This window comes from Chelonia mydas, chromosome 9 (genome assembly GCF_015237465.2).
Source record: "Chelonia mydas isolate rCheMyd1 chromosome 9, rCheMyd1.pri.v2, whole genome shotgun sequence".
Taxonomy (NCBI): domain Eukaryota; kingdom Metazoa; phylum Chordata; order Testudines; family Cheloniidae; genus Chelonia; species Chelonia mydas.
The window spans coordinates 5,339,022-5,353,239 of record NC_057855.1 but is presented as its reverse complement, the minus strand read 5'-3'; the positions used below and the strand labels follow the sequence as shown (position 1 = coordinate 5,353,239).

At 49.4% G+C, this 14,218-nt stretch overlaps 2 protein-coding genes across 5 annotated transcripts in view; one reads left to right on the top strand and one right to left on the bottom strand.

The window, feature by feature from the left end:
• Window positions 1–3,403: 3,403 nt before the first annotated feature.
• On the bottom strand, window positions 3,404–10,507 carry DYNLT2B (dynein light chain Tctex-type 2B). Of its 3 annotated transcripts, XM_037909230.2 has the most exons (5): window positions 10,349–10,507; window positions 8,066–8,199; window positions 6,290–6,359; window positions 4,758–4,821; window positions 3,404–3,853 (listed from the first exon to the last, which is right to left on the bottom strand). In XM_037909230.2, the coding sequence occupies exons 1-5, from the start codon at window positions 10,414–10,416 to the stop codon at window positions 3,806–3,808; spliced, it is 384 nt and encodes a 127-aa protein (XP_037765158.1). In that variant the 5' UTR covers window positions 10,417–10,507; the 3' UTR covers window positions 3,404–3,805. The 3 variants fall into 3 exon arrangements, with proteins under 3 accessions (XP_037765158.1, XP_037765159.1, XP_043378506.1); XM_037909231.2 differs by lacking the exon at window positions 6,290–6,359 and having other exon boundaries at window positions 3,820–3,853; window positions 4,758–4,860; XM_043522571.1 differs by lacking the exon at window positions 3,404–3,853 and having other exon boundaries at window positions 4,788–4,873.
• Window positions 10,508–10,623: 116 nt separating this feature from the next.
• The window catches only part of PDCD1 (programmed cell death 1), a 35,080-nt gene continuing 31,485 nt past the window's right edge, over window positions 10,624–14,218 (top strand). Inside the window, exon 1 of one of the 2 annotated variants that reach the window (XM_043522570.1) lies at window positions 10,624–12,404. In XM_043522570.1, coding sequence (XP_043378505.1) covers window positions 12,287–12,404 — 118 coding nt within the window. In that variant the 5' untranslated portion in view covers window positions 10,624–12,286. The remainder of the gene's footprint in view (window positions 12,405–14,218) is intronic. The other variant, XM_007057842.4, reaches the window with a different exon arrangement.

Below are 14,218 nucleotides of genomic sequence, written 5' to 3'. Positions count from 1 at the left end.
GACCCCTGACGTGCCAAGTTGCTGGGGTAGCGTTGCCCGTGGGCCCCGCATTGGGTGTTGTGGGGTCGCTGCAAACCCAGGGCCAGGGGAGCCGGGTTTGCTGTAGGAGGATCACGGATGGGCCGCAGGCCCTGCGCAGGGGGTTTGTTATTGTAGGGTTGCCGATGGGTTCCATGTTTATCATTGCGGGGAGGCCGAGGGGCCCAGTTTTATAAAAGGGTTTCCCGGTGGCCTCCAGGCTCAGCCGAGAAGGTTTGTTATCTTAGGGTTGTTAGTAGTCCAGCCCCACGTCCCCTCGCGCATTTTAGATTCACTCGTTCATTCTCAGGCTGTGCAGGCCACCGATCAGAGCGGAGGGTCACGCTCACGACCGCGAGGTGCCCAGGCTGAGTCTGTTATGGCAGAGTTAGTCCTCAGCACTGGGTCATGTGCATCATAGGAACGGCCGTACTGGGTCAGATCAGTGGTCCATCTAGCCCAGTATCCCGCCTCTGACAGTGCCCGGGGCCAGATGCTTCAGAGAAAATGGACAGAACAGGGAAATTATCTAGAGACCCATCCCCTGTCATCCTGTCCCAACTTCTGGCAGTCAGGGGCTTAGGAACATCTAAGGGCTTAGGGTTTGCATTCCTGACCATCTTGGCTAATAGCCCTCAGCAGACCTATCCTCCATGAACTTACCTAATTCTTTTTTGAACCCAATTATACTTTTGGCCTTCAGAATATCCCCTGGCAATGAGTTCCACAGGTTGACCATGTTTGTTATTGTAGGGTTTCCTGTGAGTGCTGAGCCACCTACTAGGTTTGTTTGCCAACCTGGGTCCCTCATGAGGTGTGCTGTTTGCATATTTAATATCAGCACGGGGCTGCATGGACAAGAGTGTGTTTCAAGCTCTGCACCCACTGCAACATAAACACAGCTCCAGCATTTTAATCAGTGTCTGATTCTTAGCAATTGTAGCATATCACACACAGGCGAGGTGTGGCACGTATCAGTTAATCACAACAAACTGCAGAGTGTCTGTTGAGGCCCTGATCATGTAGGCAGTTGGCAGGGGCATCATCTTTGAAGTAGATGGAAAATCTTGGTGAACTGATGTGAGGGCTTTGAGATCAGGAAGGAAAGCACCTGCCTGAGGAACTGGGGTAGGAGCCTGTGAAACTCCTTCCCTTCATAAGAGGGGGCTTTGCTTAACTTACCCAGCGTGGCAATGGTGGAGGAGTTTCCTCCTCCTGTGAGTCCCACGGCTCCCCGGTGGAGTCCTGGCTACGTGCAGGAGATACGGCCCCATCACGCCACTTTGACTCAAAGCCCAACCGTGTGACAGAGAAGGGGGAGGCGGGCTGGCAGCACATAGGACACAGTTCTCCCTCTGATGTTCCTGGAAAGGGAGCCTCACACACTGAGCACCTTTTGGATTTGCTGTGGTGCTTTCGCGGCCGATCTGCCATTCTGAGGGTGCAGAAGAAGCCTGATAAGGTGGGGCTGTGCCGGAAGGGTGAGAGGGATTAAAACCTCAGTGATCCACCAGAAGGAAGGAAGAGAGACAAGATTTAAAACAAAGGGAGCTGCAGTAGTTGCATTGCTGGAAGAAGGGGGTTGGAAGTGAGGGGCGGGGCTTGGTGTGGGGCAGGATCCTCAGGCAATAGTGCTGTGGGGCCTCTGAGATCCACAAGGGGGAAACATAGCTCATTTATGGAGGACTGTGTCAGGAAATGACAGGTTCTCACCATGGCTGGGGCCAGCCACTAGAGGGAGACAACCACATGCACTAGGTCTCATATTACACCCAAATGTCTGCCTTGGGGCTGGAAGCACATTGCTTTGCCTTAAGGCCTGGGAGACCCTTTGTGTGTTAATGGATTCTATTAGCCATCAAAACCAAACCTAAAAATGGAAGGATGCTGCATCACAACTTGTACATTAACTTATCTAGGTTTCAGAGTAGCAGCCGTGTTAGTCTGTATCCGCAAAAAGAACAGGAGTACTTGTGGCACCTTAGAGACTAACCAATTTATTTGAGCATGAGCTTTCGTGAGCTACAGCTCACTTCATCTAGGCAACTAGCATAGTTGGGGCAAAGTACTGTATTGCAGTATGATTTGTGCTAATACAAGTTTTCTCTAGAGCATGAGCTGTTACATTTTTCTTGAAAAAGGGGGAAGATACCATCAGTTACCTTGGGTAGATTATAGTAGGGTTGTGTTACGGAGTTCAATTTGACAGGAGCGTTAACCCTTTTGTTTGTAAAAATCCCATTTTCATGAGAAATCTAATTTTTCACAGTGGTTTGGTGAAAAATGAATTGGTATAGAAAGAATAAGAGTTTAAAAGTCACCCCTCCTCGTCCCTTTTCACTGGATTGTCTCACTTTTCTTTGTACCTCAACTTCAGCCAACTTGCAGCGTTAAAGCAAAATAAATTCCCAAATGCATGAATGGGTGACAGTCAGATGTGCTGATTGGTTGATACATAAAAAGCATATGAGGTCACTGCCAAGGTTTTGTAGCAGAGTTCAAGTTGGATGCAGCCAGGGTACGTATGGCTTTGGGGTAGCTGGTGGAGATGGGAGTGAAGTGTTATGGCGCACTTGAGTGTGTTAGCTCTGCTGTTGCAGGTGATGTGAAGGTGGAAAGGAATGCACACGTCTTTCCCTTAATTTCCCTGTTTTTAAGGGTTGGGATGGAGGGATGTGCCCTGCTGCAACCTTAACTGTCACTAAACGTAGTTTTTGTTTGCTAATTTATACTGTGGTAGCATCCAGCGATCCCACTCAGCATTGGAGTCCTACTGTGATGAGCTCTGCATGGACAAATAAGTAGACTGGGTCCCTGCCTCATAGTGCTTAGAAACTGAGGCCACGATCCTGCAACCACTTAAGCACATGCTTAACTTGGCAATGAGACAACTGACATGCTAAAGTTAAGCATGTGAGCTGTCAGTTTTTGCAGGATCTGGGCCTAATGTGAAACAAGACGCAACCAGTGAGTTTAGCAAATGACAGGAAGGAAGGATGAGGGTAATGGTCATAGAATCATTAGTCACACAGTCTAATAATGAGTCCGACTTAATGGCTCTGAATCATTTAAATTGTTTTTCTTCCTAAATATCAGCTCTCCCCAACTGGCCAATTAACGTTAGCTAGATTGAACCAAGGTTTCTTATAAGCATCACAGCCATAGGTGGTCTTGAGGAGGGATTTACAAGAGGACAGAGTAGTGGCCTTCTGGCCTAGCTGAAGGAGGGCATTCTAGCCATGGCAGGAAACATGGAGACATTTGTGGGAGAAGCAGCTATATGAACATTCAAGGCTGGCATATTTGGTGGAGTGGAGGGAGCAGACGCTAGTGCTAGAAGAGACAAGATCAGATACATAGGTATGGACAAAGCTGGGAAAAGGTATAATATATACATTTGTATTTATTATATTACATTGATCATAAATATTTATTACATTATGGAAACAAGTCACTACTAATAAAAGCAATCTAGTCCTTTTAAGGCACTATATCTGGCTCCTAGGAGTTAATAAATCCATTTTGCACAAAGCAGGAAGGATGATTAAAAAGACAAAAGAATAACAATATGCTACAAAGCTATATTTATACAAGCAGGAAAGAAGAGGAAGTTGTGGACACATCAGTGTATTATAGAGATACAGTGAGCAGGCTTTGTACAATTGTAAGTCTGCTACTTTGAGAAAACATGAGTACACTCCTCCTTAGTATAAATTACTGAAGAAAACCAAACAAACTAACTCCTCTCTAAAATTACTGTAGTACTTTTCTGCAGTCTTCACTGGCATCAGTAATAGAAACAGCCAAATGCAGCTACCACGCAGAACAGACTGTCCTGAGAAAACAATAGAGAAGCATATTAGTTTTAACAAAAGTGTACTCCTCTCACTGAAACAAGTGATCATATTGAAGCCCAACTAAAAGTTCAAAGATTATATTTTTGTTATGTCCTTAATTTGGTATAAAGAAAATCTAGACAAGAACTTAAGAGTGTTTTTAAAAAAAAAACCAGACTAAAACAACTTGCACACCAAGTTTTTATCTTTTATTTTAAAGTCATTTTATTATCCACTAAAAACTTAGAAATCCTGATGCTGCACTAAATGGTTAAAGATGACAAATAACACAGGTTCAAGTTTTGCAGAAGACATCCTTATGGTATTTGATTCACTTTTAACTGCTTAAATACTTAGAATGTAAGCAGGGCTTTTCTTCTTCACAATACTTTACAAACATTAATTCTCAGCACCCCAGTATTATCTTCATTTTGCAGAGGAGTTCAGTGACTAGTTCAAGGTCAGAGGACAGTCAGTGGCAAAGCTCAGGATATCCTGGTTTCCAGTCCTGTACTCTGACTAGCAAAGCATTAAACATGGCCTTAGGTAACTTTACCTCCCTGCGCTACAGTTTCCCGAGCTGTAAAATGGAGCTAAGAATACCCACCTCCTTTGTGAAATGCTTTGAGATCTTGGCTGAAAAGCACTATGTAAGATCTAAGTACTGTAGTATCATCATCAAGTGCTTTGCTGAATAGGGACAGACTGCTGAATTGGGGCCTATACAAATTCCACTGCTGACTATTGGTATTTGTTTTCAGTATTGTCTTGGTACTTAGTACGAACAGATGGCCTAGAAGTTAATGTATCAAGTCCACATTCTGTGATCAGAATCTCTCTCTCTATAAACACACACAGAACAGATTCACTCAATTTTCCCCGGGAAAAATTGCAAATACTCACATTAATAAAAACATCCTGGGCATAGTTGTCAGTGTCAGCATCCCAGAAACACCGCGCAGCCATGCTAAACAAATGAATTGGGATAAGCCATTAACACGGCAACCTGGGGGGGTAAACTGAGATATGAATACCTGGTCACTACTTTCCCTGAAAGCCAAGAGTTGTTTTCCTTTGAAGAACAAAACCAGCTCATTTGGACTTGGGAATGTGACTTTGTGCTGGATGAAGTTGATGTTTTTCAGAGAGTTAGGGAGAGCATTACTTGCAATTTCCCCACCTCAGACACTATCTGAGTCAATAAGAGCTCAGGGCAGGCCAACTTGATACCCCATAGCAAAGAACTTAAGGTTTTAAGACCAGAAGGAACCATTATGATAAATCTAGTCCATCCTCCTGCATAACAGGCCAGAGAATTTCCTCCAATGGTTTATACACCAAGTTAAGGGCGCCAGAACCTTGTAGAAGTGAGGGGGTCACCAGTGCTGGAACTGGGGGGGCCCAGGGGCCCTGCCCCCCACTTTTTAACATGGCTGTAGTTTGGGGAGTAGGGAGTTGCATTGCCCCCCCAAACTGGAAGCCTTGGGCAGCTGCGGAGCAGCACCGGCAGGGGATGCACTTTGCAGTGGTGCTGCCCCCCTAAACTTCAAGCCTTCGGCCAGCACCGCCCCACTGCCCTCCAAACTACGCCTGTATTAAGAAGTGGGGGGGCCATGGCATCCTGGGCCCCCGGTTCTGGTGCTGTTGCATCAACTTCAAAAACACAGGATTCATCAGATTGGATTACATCATTGGTCCATCGAGTTTGGTATCCTGCCTCAGACAGTGGCCCGCATGGAGATGGTTTAGAGGAAGGGGACCACCACACACACATTATATCTCGCCAAATGTACGTGATGTAACGCACAGGGAAGAGATATTCTTTCCTGATCTCTAATCAGCTTACACAAAGGGTATGAGATCTGATTACCCTTATCTGTTGCATTTATCTCATTGAGGAGCACACAGATACTGAAGATAAACCCAGCAGATACAGATTACCTACTTCCTGGGTTGTTCAACACGTTCTTTTCTTAGCTCAGCACTAGTGGAAGCCACAATCTTTCTATGTCAACATGTAAGAATTCTTCTCTAATCACCAGCATTTGGGGCCATATTTTCAAGTGCTCAGCACCCACAATTGAGGTCAGATTTTTAAGAGAATTCTACATGTTGGGTGCTAAGCTCTTTTGAAAGTCTAGATACTTATTTGGGGGCCTAAATGGGAGATGGGCACTTTTGAAAATCTGGCCCTTAGTAAATTGCTGCCTAACAAGAGGATACGAACAGCCTTGCTTTGCTAACTACAGCAGAGAGAACTCTGTGACGTGAGCTATGTTTTAAAGATTTTAAGTCCAGAAGGGACCATAGTGATTATCTAGTCTGACCTCCTGCAGAACACTTGCCTGTCTCAGAGAGTTAGGAGCAAGGGTGTTGCTGTATTAACTCTTGATGAGGATGACAAAAGCAAGACACCTGAAATGCACAAAACTTACTTCACTCCTTCACCTCTCTGTTCTCCAATCACAACCTGCACCACCATTTTATATCGGTGAAATCCCTCTGCTGCAGAGTAAGAGGGAGAAAAATGAACAGTTTCAAAATGGAAGAGTACAGAATTTTATTATAGTCAGACAGGACACAGGGAGAGAGCTATTTATTTTGTAACTAGAAACTCTTAGTTTCCAATGGGCAGTGAAATGAATGCTATGTACAGTAGATAAGCTGCCTAATGGCCTCACTTTCATAAGTGCTGAGCACCAGAATCTGATTCAAATAAATGGGAGTTGCAGGTGCTCAGCACCTTTGAAACACAGGCTAGGGAGAGGAAAAACCTCTCAAACAGATACAACAAACACCAACCATGCCAATTAGACAACTTTCCAGGGTTAAAAAAAAAAATCCCATGAAAACAAAAGGGTCAGAGTAGAAGCGAGGCTGTTACATGAAACCCAGAAGTTTCCAGTCATCTGAATTATTTTAAAATTGTTCTGATCTTGAGGAAATTGATTGCTGTTTCTGCCATGTATTACTAGTATCTTTAACATTCCTGTTTTAGTAGTAGAGGCCTCTCAAGAGCATGCACAGATCTGAGCTACATGACTACAAAGCTGGCTGGTTCTATTCCAAAAGAACAGCAAATAGATACCGTCAGGGTATAGGTGATACCAATTTGGTAGAGAGGGTGAAACTGGCAACTCGCCAGAAATGCAAGAGCCAAAACAAATTTGCTTAAAATAGAACACTGCCTCTATCGTCAATAAGGCAAGACTCCAGCATGCTACACTCCATTTGTATCTCCGCTGCAAGATGCAGTGTGACATGCTAGATCTGGTGGTGCTCACAGTGTCATTCCTTATTCAAGATGACAGCAGACACCGAAGTCAGGCAAAATCCTGTGGGCTGTATTGGGCCACTCCTGCCTCAGGGCACCATGTATATCTTTATAAAGCACTGAAATCAGGTCCTGGGTATAGCTCAGACGACGTATGCTACATAATCTGTTTTAAAATTAGCATCTCTATAAGGGAGATCTAAAACACACTATTAATGCAGGAACTCATGATATTTTGGTTCTCTTGCTGCAAAGGCAGACAGCAGAGAGAGTACAACCCTATTCCCAATATGATAATGCTGACTCCCATCTGTGTTGTTATTCCAGAATTGGACGTGGGGAACATTTAATGGGTCCTGAAATAACTTCTGGAATCAAAAACATGCAAAGCAATGTTCTGAAACAACACTGCTATGCTGCAACATGCCATCAGTACATGATGATGTCATGACCCACAGCCTCTTGCTCCCTAGTCTCTTACCTTTCCCTCAGCTGCTCCCAATGAGTCTGATTCCCAGTGTGGCCCTTTGGACCTGATTCTGATCTCATTTACATCAGGCTAAACCAGGAGTGATTCCATTTATGGAAGTGAGGTCAGAATCAGGTCCCGGTCTTGCTCTCCAACTCTCAGTTATGCCCCTTCTTCCATGCTACCCATGCTCCTCTACTTCTTCCATGATACTTCCTAAGCTGATCTCTCTCACCAGTGGGTCTGTATGTAATCAGATTTGTCTGAATTAAATGTTAAGATCCTCAAGACTGAGACCAAGTTGTAAAGCACCATGTACATATATACTAGTTTATTAAATAATATAGAGTTGTGGTCAGTCATCAGTGAATGAGGAGTTTTAAAGAACAGAGGAGAAAATCAATACTTGCAAAAGAAAGGAACAAATTCAGTAAGGAAAGAGGCAGTTTCCCCACCAATCCTCATTACCTTTCAGTCTATCTTTAATTGTCTCTGATAAGGACCGTGTGAGCCCCGGCGTTTCCTCTGGGTTGTATTGCACATTGGCTAGATTCTCTTTCAGTATCGCATGGATGCACTCTTTTACTGCAGAAGATCGGAATCTAACAGGGGAAAAAAAATCCTAAATCTCAGAAAGTTCACAGTACAGGATGAAATGTAGCTATGTTGGAAAAATTCACCTTTCATTCTCGGCAAGTGGAAATGCATGAAAAGAGCAGCAAAAGTGGAAGCTAGTTAATCAACCTTGCAAAACTGTACACACCCACCAGCTCTACATTCTAGTCAGGTAGATGGGCAAATAAAATCTAATACTGGATCATAGTTATACTGTGATAGGGTGGACTAGGCCCAAAGGCCCCCTGCTGGAGGCCTCAGGGTTCTGCCACACCCATCCCAGGAAGAAAGAAAAGGAGTACTTGTGGCACCTTAGAGACTAACCAGTTTATTTGAGCATGAGCTTTCGTGAGCTACAGCTCACTTCATCGGATGCATAGCATATCGTGGAAACTGCAGAAGACATTATATACACACAGAGATCATGAAACAAAACTTCCTCCCACCCCACTCTCCTGCTGGTAACAGCTTATCTAAAGTGATCATCAAGTAGGGCCATTTCCAGCACAAATCCAGGTTTTCTCACCCTTCCCCCCCCTCCCCCCACACATACAAACTCACTCTCCTGCTGGTAATAGCCCATCCCTCTTTGAAACCTCTCTTTATAATGCGCATGATAATCAAGGTGGGTCTCTAAGGTGCCACAAGTACTCCTTTTCTTTTTACGAATACAGACTAACACGGCTGTTACTCTGAAACCTGTCATCCCAGGAAAGGAGCAGTAGAGAGGCCTCCAAGCAGCTTAGAGTGGCTGCAGGGGAAGCAACCAATCAGGGCCCAGGAGGGCCATATAAGAAGGGCTGCAGCGCAGAGCAGTAGTTAGTTGCTGCATGGAGCAGGAGAAGAATAGACTGGAGGCCTGGAAGAACAGCAGAACTATGGACAGCCAAGTCTGCTGGCAGTGACTTGGTGGTCTCCTGGCTGGCTGCTAGGGACTGAGCCTGAGGAGGGCTACAGAAAGCTAGTGTCTCCAGGGAGGAAGCCCTGGGAATATGGCCCCATACCAGGGCCGGACTATTTAAAGGCTAAAGCCAAAGGAGGGCTAGAGAGAGACCACCAGAGGGGTACTGAGCTAGTCTCTGTGGACTGTATACCCAAGAAGGGGTGTGTGTGCTGGTTAACGTGCAGACAGTGTCACATGGCCGGAGGGCTGAGTGCTTGAGAACCACGGAAAGGGGGCTCCTGACCTAAAAAATGCCGAGATGTGCAACCAGAAGGGGGCACTCCTGAGAGGTGGGTGCCAACCCTGTTACACATACCTCCAAGCATAGATGAGAAGGGTAACTGTCCACACCCACCTTCCCTTCCCCACACAGTATTGAGGGGACAGCGACTGGGGGGCAATGGCCACCTTTCCTCTGGACCTCACAAAACAGTGTTCAGGGAGTTGGCAGGGGGAGGAGGGATGGGGCTGGACTGAAGATTTGTGAGCCAGAACCTTGATTCCACCCCCCTCCCCAGGCCCTCGCTACTCCCCACCCTCCAGGGTCCCCCCAGCCACCCCACTCCAACATCTCCCCACCCCCCAGGGTTCCCCACTCCATTCCTAAACACCTCACTGCTCCCCGTCCCCCCCCAGCCACGCCACTCCATCTCCCAACACCTCCCCCCAGCCACCCCTCTCCAACACCCCCCAGGGCCCTCACTGCTCCCGGTCCCCCCCAGCCACCCCACTCCATCTCCCAACACCTCCCCACCCCCCAGGGTCCCCCACTCCATCCCTCAACACCCCCCAGGGCCCTCACTGCTCCCGGTCCCCCCCAGCCCCCCCACTCCATCTCCCAACACCTCCCCCCACCCCCCAGGGTCCCCCACTCCATCCCTCAACACCTCACTGCTCCCCGTCCCCCCCCCAGCCCCCCCACTCCATCTCCCAACACCTCCACCCACCCCCCAGGATCCCCCACTCCATCCCTCAACACCCCCCAGAGCCCTCACTGCTCCCGGTCCCCCCCAGCCACCCCACTCCATCTCCCAACACCTCCCCCCACCCCCCAGGGTCCCCCACTCCATCCCTCAACACCTCACTGCTCCCGGTCCCCCCCAGCCCCCCCACTCCATCTCCCAACACCTCCCCCCAGCCACCCCACTCCATCCCCCAAACCAGGGCCCTCCCAGCCGGCCGCGGCCGCTCACTTGTGCTGGAAGGCCGGCCGCAGGCTGTACGAGTTCTCGAGGCTCGGCTGCCCCAGCGGCTCCCCCATGGCCGCGGCCGCGCCGCGTTACCACAGCAACCGGCCCTCCCCCCGGCCGGCGCCCCTCGCTTCCGCTTCCGGCCTCTGCAAGCCTCTGCCCCCCGTCACGTGACGGGGGAGCCGCGCGAGCCGGTGCCCCGCCCCCAGCGCCGCGCGGGCAGGAGCTGCGCGGCACGGGGCGGGGCGCTGACTTCTGCCGGCGGGGCAGGCGCCCCTGTGCGGGCCGGAGGGGGTCTACACCCAGGGCCTGGGGAAGGAGGCACATCTGGCTGGGAGGGCAGGTGCCCAGAGCTTGGAGGAGGAGGATGCACATCTGGATGGGGGCGGAGGCCCGCACATCTGGACGGAGGGGGGTCTACGCCCAGAGCCAGGGGAAGGAGGCACATCTGGCTGGGAGGGCAGGTGCCCAGGGCTTGGAGGAGGAGGATGCACATCTGGATGGGGGTGGAGGCCCGCACATCTGGACGGAGGGGGGTCTACGCCCAGAGCCAGGGGAAGGAGCACATCTGGCTGGGAGGGCAGGTGCCCAGGGCTTGGAGGAAGAGGCTGCACATCCGGATGGGGTGGAGGCCCTCCCATCTGGTCGGAGGGGGCCTATGCCCAGGGCCTTTGGAAGGAGGCACATCTGGCTGGGAGGGCAGGTGCCCATGGCTTGGAGGAGGGAGGCTGCACATCTGGATGGGGGCGGAGGCCCTCCCATCTGGATGGAGGGGGCCTACGCCCAGGGCCTGGGGAAGGAGGCACATCTGGCTGGGAGGGCAGGTGCCCAGAGCTTGGAGGAGGAGGATGCATATCTGGATGGGGGCGGAGGCCCTCCCATCTGGATGGAGGGGGCCTACGCCCAGGGCCTGGGGAAGGAGGTACATCTGGCTGGGAGGGCAGGTGCCCAGGGCTTGGAGGAGGAGGATGCACATCTGGATGGGGGTGGAGGCCCGCACATCTGGACGGAGGGGGCCTACGCCCAGGGCATGGGGAAGGATGCTCATCTGGACAGGGGGGCATGTGCCCAGGGAGAAACATGCCTATCTGGACAGGGGACCTGCTTGCCAATGTAGGAAGATGCCTTAGAGCGACAGGGTATCATTTTTGGGTTACACGCCTGCGTGGCAGCCTGCAGCGAGCTGGGAAGAGAGGTGACTGACAAACAGTTCTCTAGTCTAGGCCCAGACAAAGCCTGCGGGCATTCAGTGAACAGCAACAAAATGCCTATGACTGAAAGGGAGGTGGAGAGAGATCCCCGCCCGTGATACATTTTGTAGTGATGAAATTCAGTTAAAAAGCAGATATTTGGGATAAAGAGTTGAAGGACCCACTTGTGGACAAATACCAAGTGGGGCTGGTGAACATTAAAGATCCCATGGTGCTACTGGTAAAAATAAAAGTGCTGACTGGTGTCTTGACCAAATTCCAGCTCAGGCAGCTGCCTTTTGCCTATTTAAGTTCCTCCTGCAATTTCAACTAGGTGTGTTATTCTTCACTTCCTGTCCTAAAGAGCTGTGCTCTGTGAAACAGCTGCCTGCCCCTGTTCCATTCCCAGGAGCAGGAGGGGCTGCACTGCAGTGGTTGATGAGGTGAGCCCTCTCTGCTATGGGATCTGGTGGGGTAAAAGATGATAGGGAAATGCAGGACCTTACTTAGGAAGGAACAGAACAATGATGGCAGCCTTTGCTTTGCTCTCGCCTGTGAACCATGGTGAAGAAGGCAGAAATAGTGTCTAAAGATAAATGATCTCACAGCCAAGTGGGTTACAGGGAGCTGCAGTTGAGCTGCACAGCGGACTCCCATGCAAAACACCCACGCTAAGCTTTTTTTTTCCTCTCTCACTACAGTGTGAAGCATCGCCTGGAAATGATCTTCTGGCAGATCAGAAATCTGTATCATGTCTCATCTCAAGGAGGAGTTACTCTGCAGTTTGCTGTGGGTACATAAGCGTATCTTCCTCCCCATCGAGTCATTGGTCGGAGGAAGGAGCGGGGAAGGCAGCATATCCTCTGGTTGTAAGTCAGGACTCCTAGGTTCCACTCCCAGCTCTCCCACTGACTGGCTGCTGGACCATCCCAACCCCCATCCCCTTGCTGTGCTTCACGTTTCACCATCAGGGAAGTGGGTCTAAGACAGTAGTTCTCAACCAGGGGTCCGGGGCCCCTAGGGGGCCTTGAGTAGGGGTCGGGGGGCCTCCAAGGAGGGCCAGCATTAGACTCGCTGGGGCCCAGGGCAGAAAGCCAAAGCCCCACCGCATGGGGCTGAAGCCCGGGGCCCTGAGCCCCGTCACCGAGGGCTGAAGCTGAAGCCTGAGCAATGTAGCTTCATGGGGGCCCCTGGCAATTGCCCTGCTTGTTACCCCCTAATGCCGGCCCTGGCTTTTAGATGCAGAAAAACAGTTACTGTGGTACAGGTGGGCCGTGGAGTTCTTTATAGCCTGTTGGGGGGGCCTCAGAACAAAAGAGGTTGAGAACGTTTGGTCTAAGATTCCATATTTACCTGCTTCATAAGGAGGCTGGGAGGATGCGTGGGGAGTACATTGGAAGTGCAAAGGCCTACGGGGAGCATCTGCCTGGGAGTCAGGAGACCTGGGTACTGTGACATAGAGGTAGGGGGAACTTCTCTGCTTTCCCTCTACACGTGAATCCTGGGGTAGGATAACTATAAAACCTTAAACGAACTAGGTCCACCAAAACCATGTGGGATACGTGGCAGGATGTCAGACGGTTCCATGTGCAGAGGATCTAGAGAGAGAGAGAGACTGTACAGCCTAATCCCCATAGTGCTGAGCATTTTCGCTCCCACCTACTTCCATAGGAATTTACAGTGCTCAGCACCTTGCAGGATTAGACTTCTTAGAAAAAAACATTAGCCACTATCTGGTAGAAATATTCTAGACCGAGGCAGTGTCTTGGAAACAGCACACCAATAAAATATGACTTTTAAAGGCCACCCCCTGGAAAGGGTCCTACACATCAATGAAACCTCGGAGAGCCCAGAAAGAAGGAGCCAGCCTGCAGGGGGAACAGGAGGGGGGTGTGCAGTGACTTGTGGCAACATTACTCCGCAGACTCTTCACCCCCCTAGTTTGGGTTGCAGATCATTTATACAACTCGCCTGCCTACTGGCATTTTCCTTTCAGTTCTTTACACGTTGCCCTGTACGTTTAGGTGCATATGCTCACACCCGGGGGTGGCTTAAAGATGGATCGAACTTTAGGCAACCCGTGTTTAAAAATGTTGGCCTAAGTGGCTTGCTCCAGGTCAGAACAGTGAGTCGGAGGAAGATGCTAGGGAGAGAACGGTTTGACTCGCCGTTCCAGAACCCTTGGAGGAGACCTGGTTAATTGACTTCCTGATAGAACTCTTTTTTGTCAGTTTCCCACTTTTTTTGCTCGCCAGACTCTTCGCTCGCTCCCTCGGACCCCTGATCTCTCACGTTTATTTCTACGTCCCCCCAGTGCTGGGTGTTATTCTTAGCCTTTTGTTCATGGCAGCTGCTTTTCCATCCCTGTTCTGATTCCGAGGCACAGCAAGGAATGGAAGGAAGAGCAGAGAGCCCCATTCATCAGGGGTTGGTTGGGCTTCAAAGGGTGAGATTCAGGAAGGAAGCCCGATAAGAAGTCGTGTGGTAATTAAGTAACAAACCATGATAATAAGTAGCTCACTTTTCCGTCACACCTCCTCCTCCCAACACAGGCCTATACCTGTTTTACTGGAAATGCAAGGCCGTAATATACCTTATCGGAACTTGTTTAGTTGTTGTTGTTTTTTTAGCAGCCCCATGCTACTTTCTTTTTTAAAAAAATGAATCATTGGATTATTTTTAT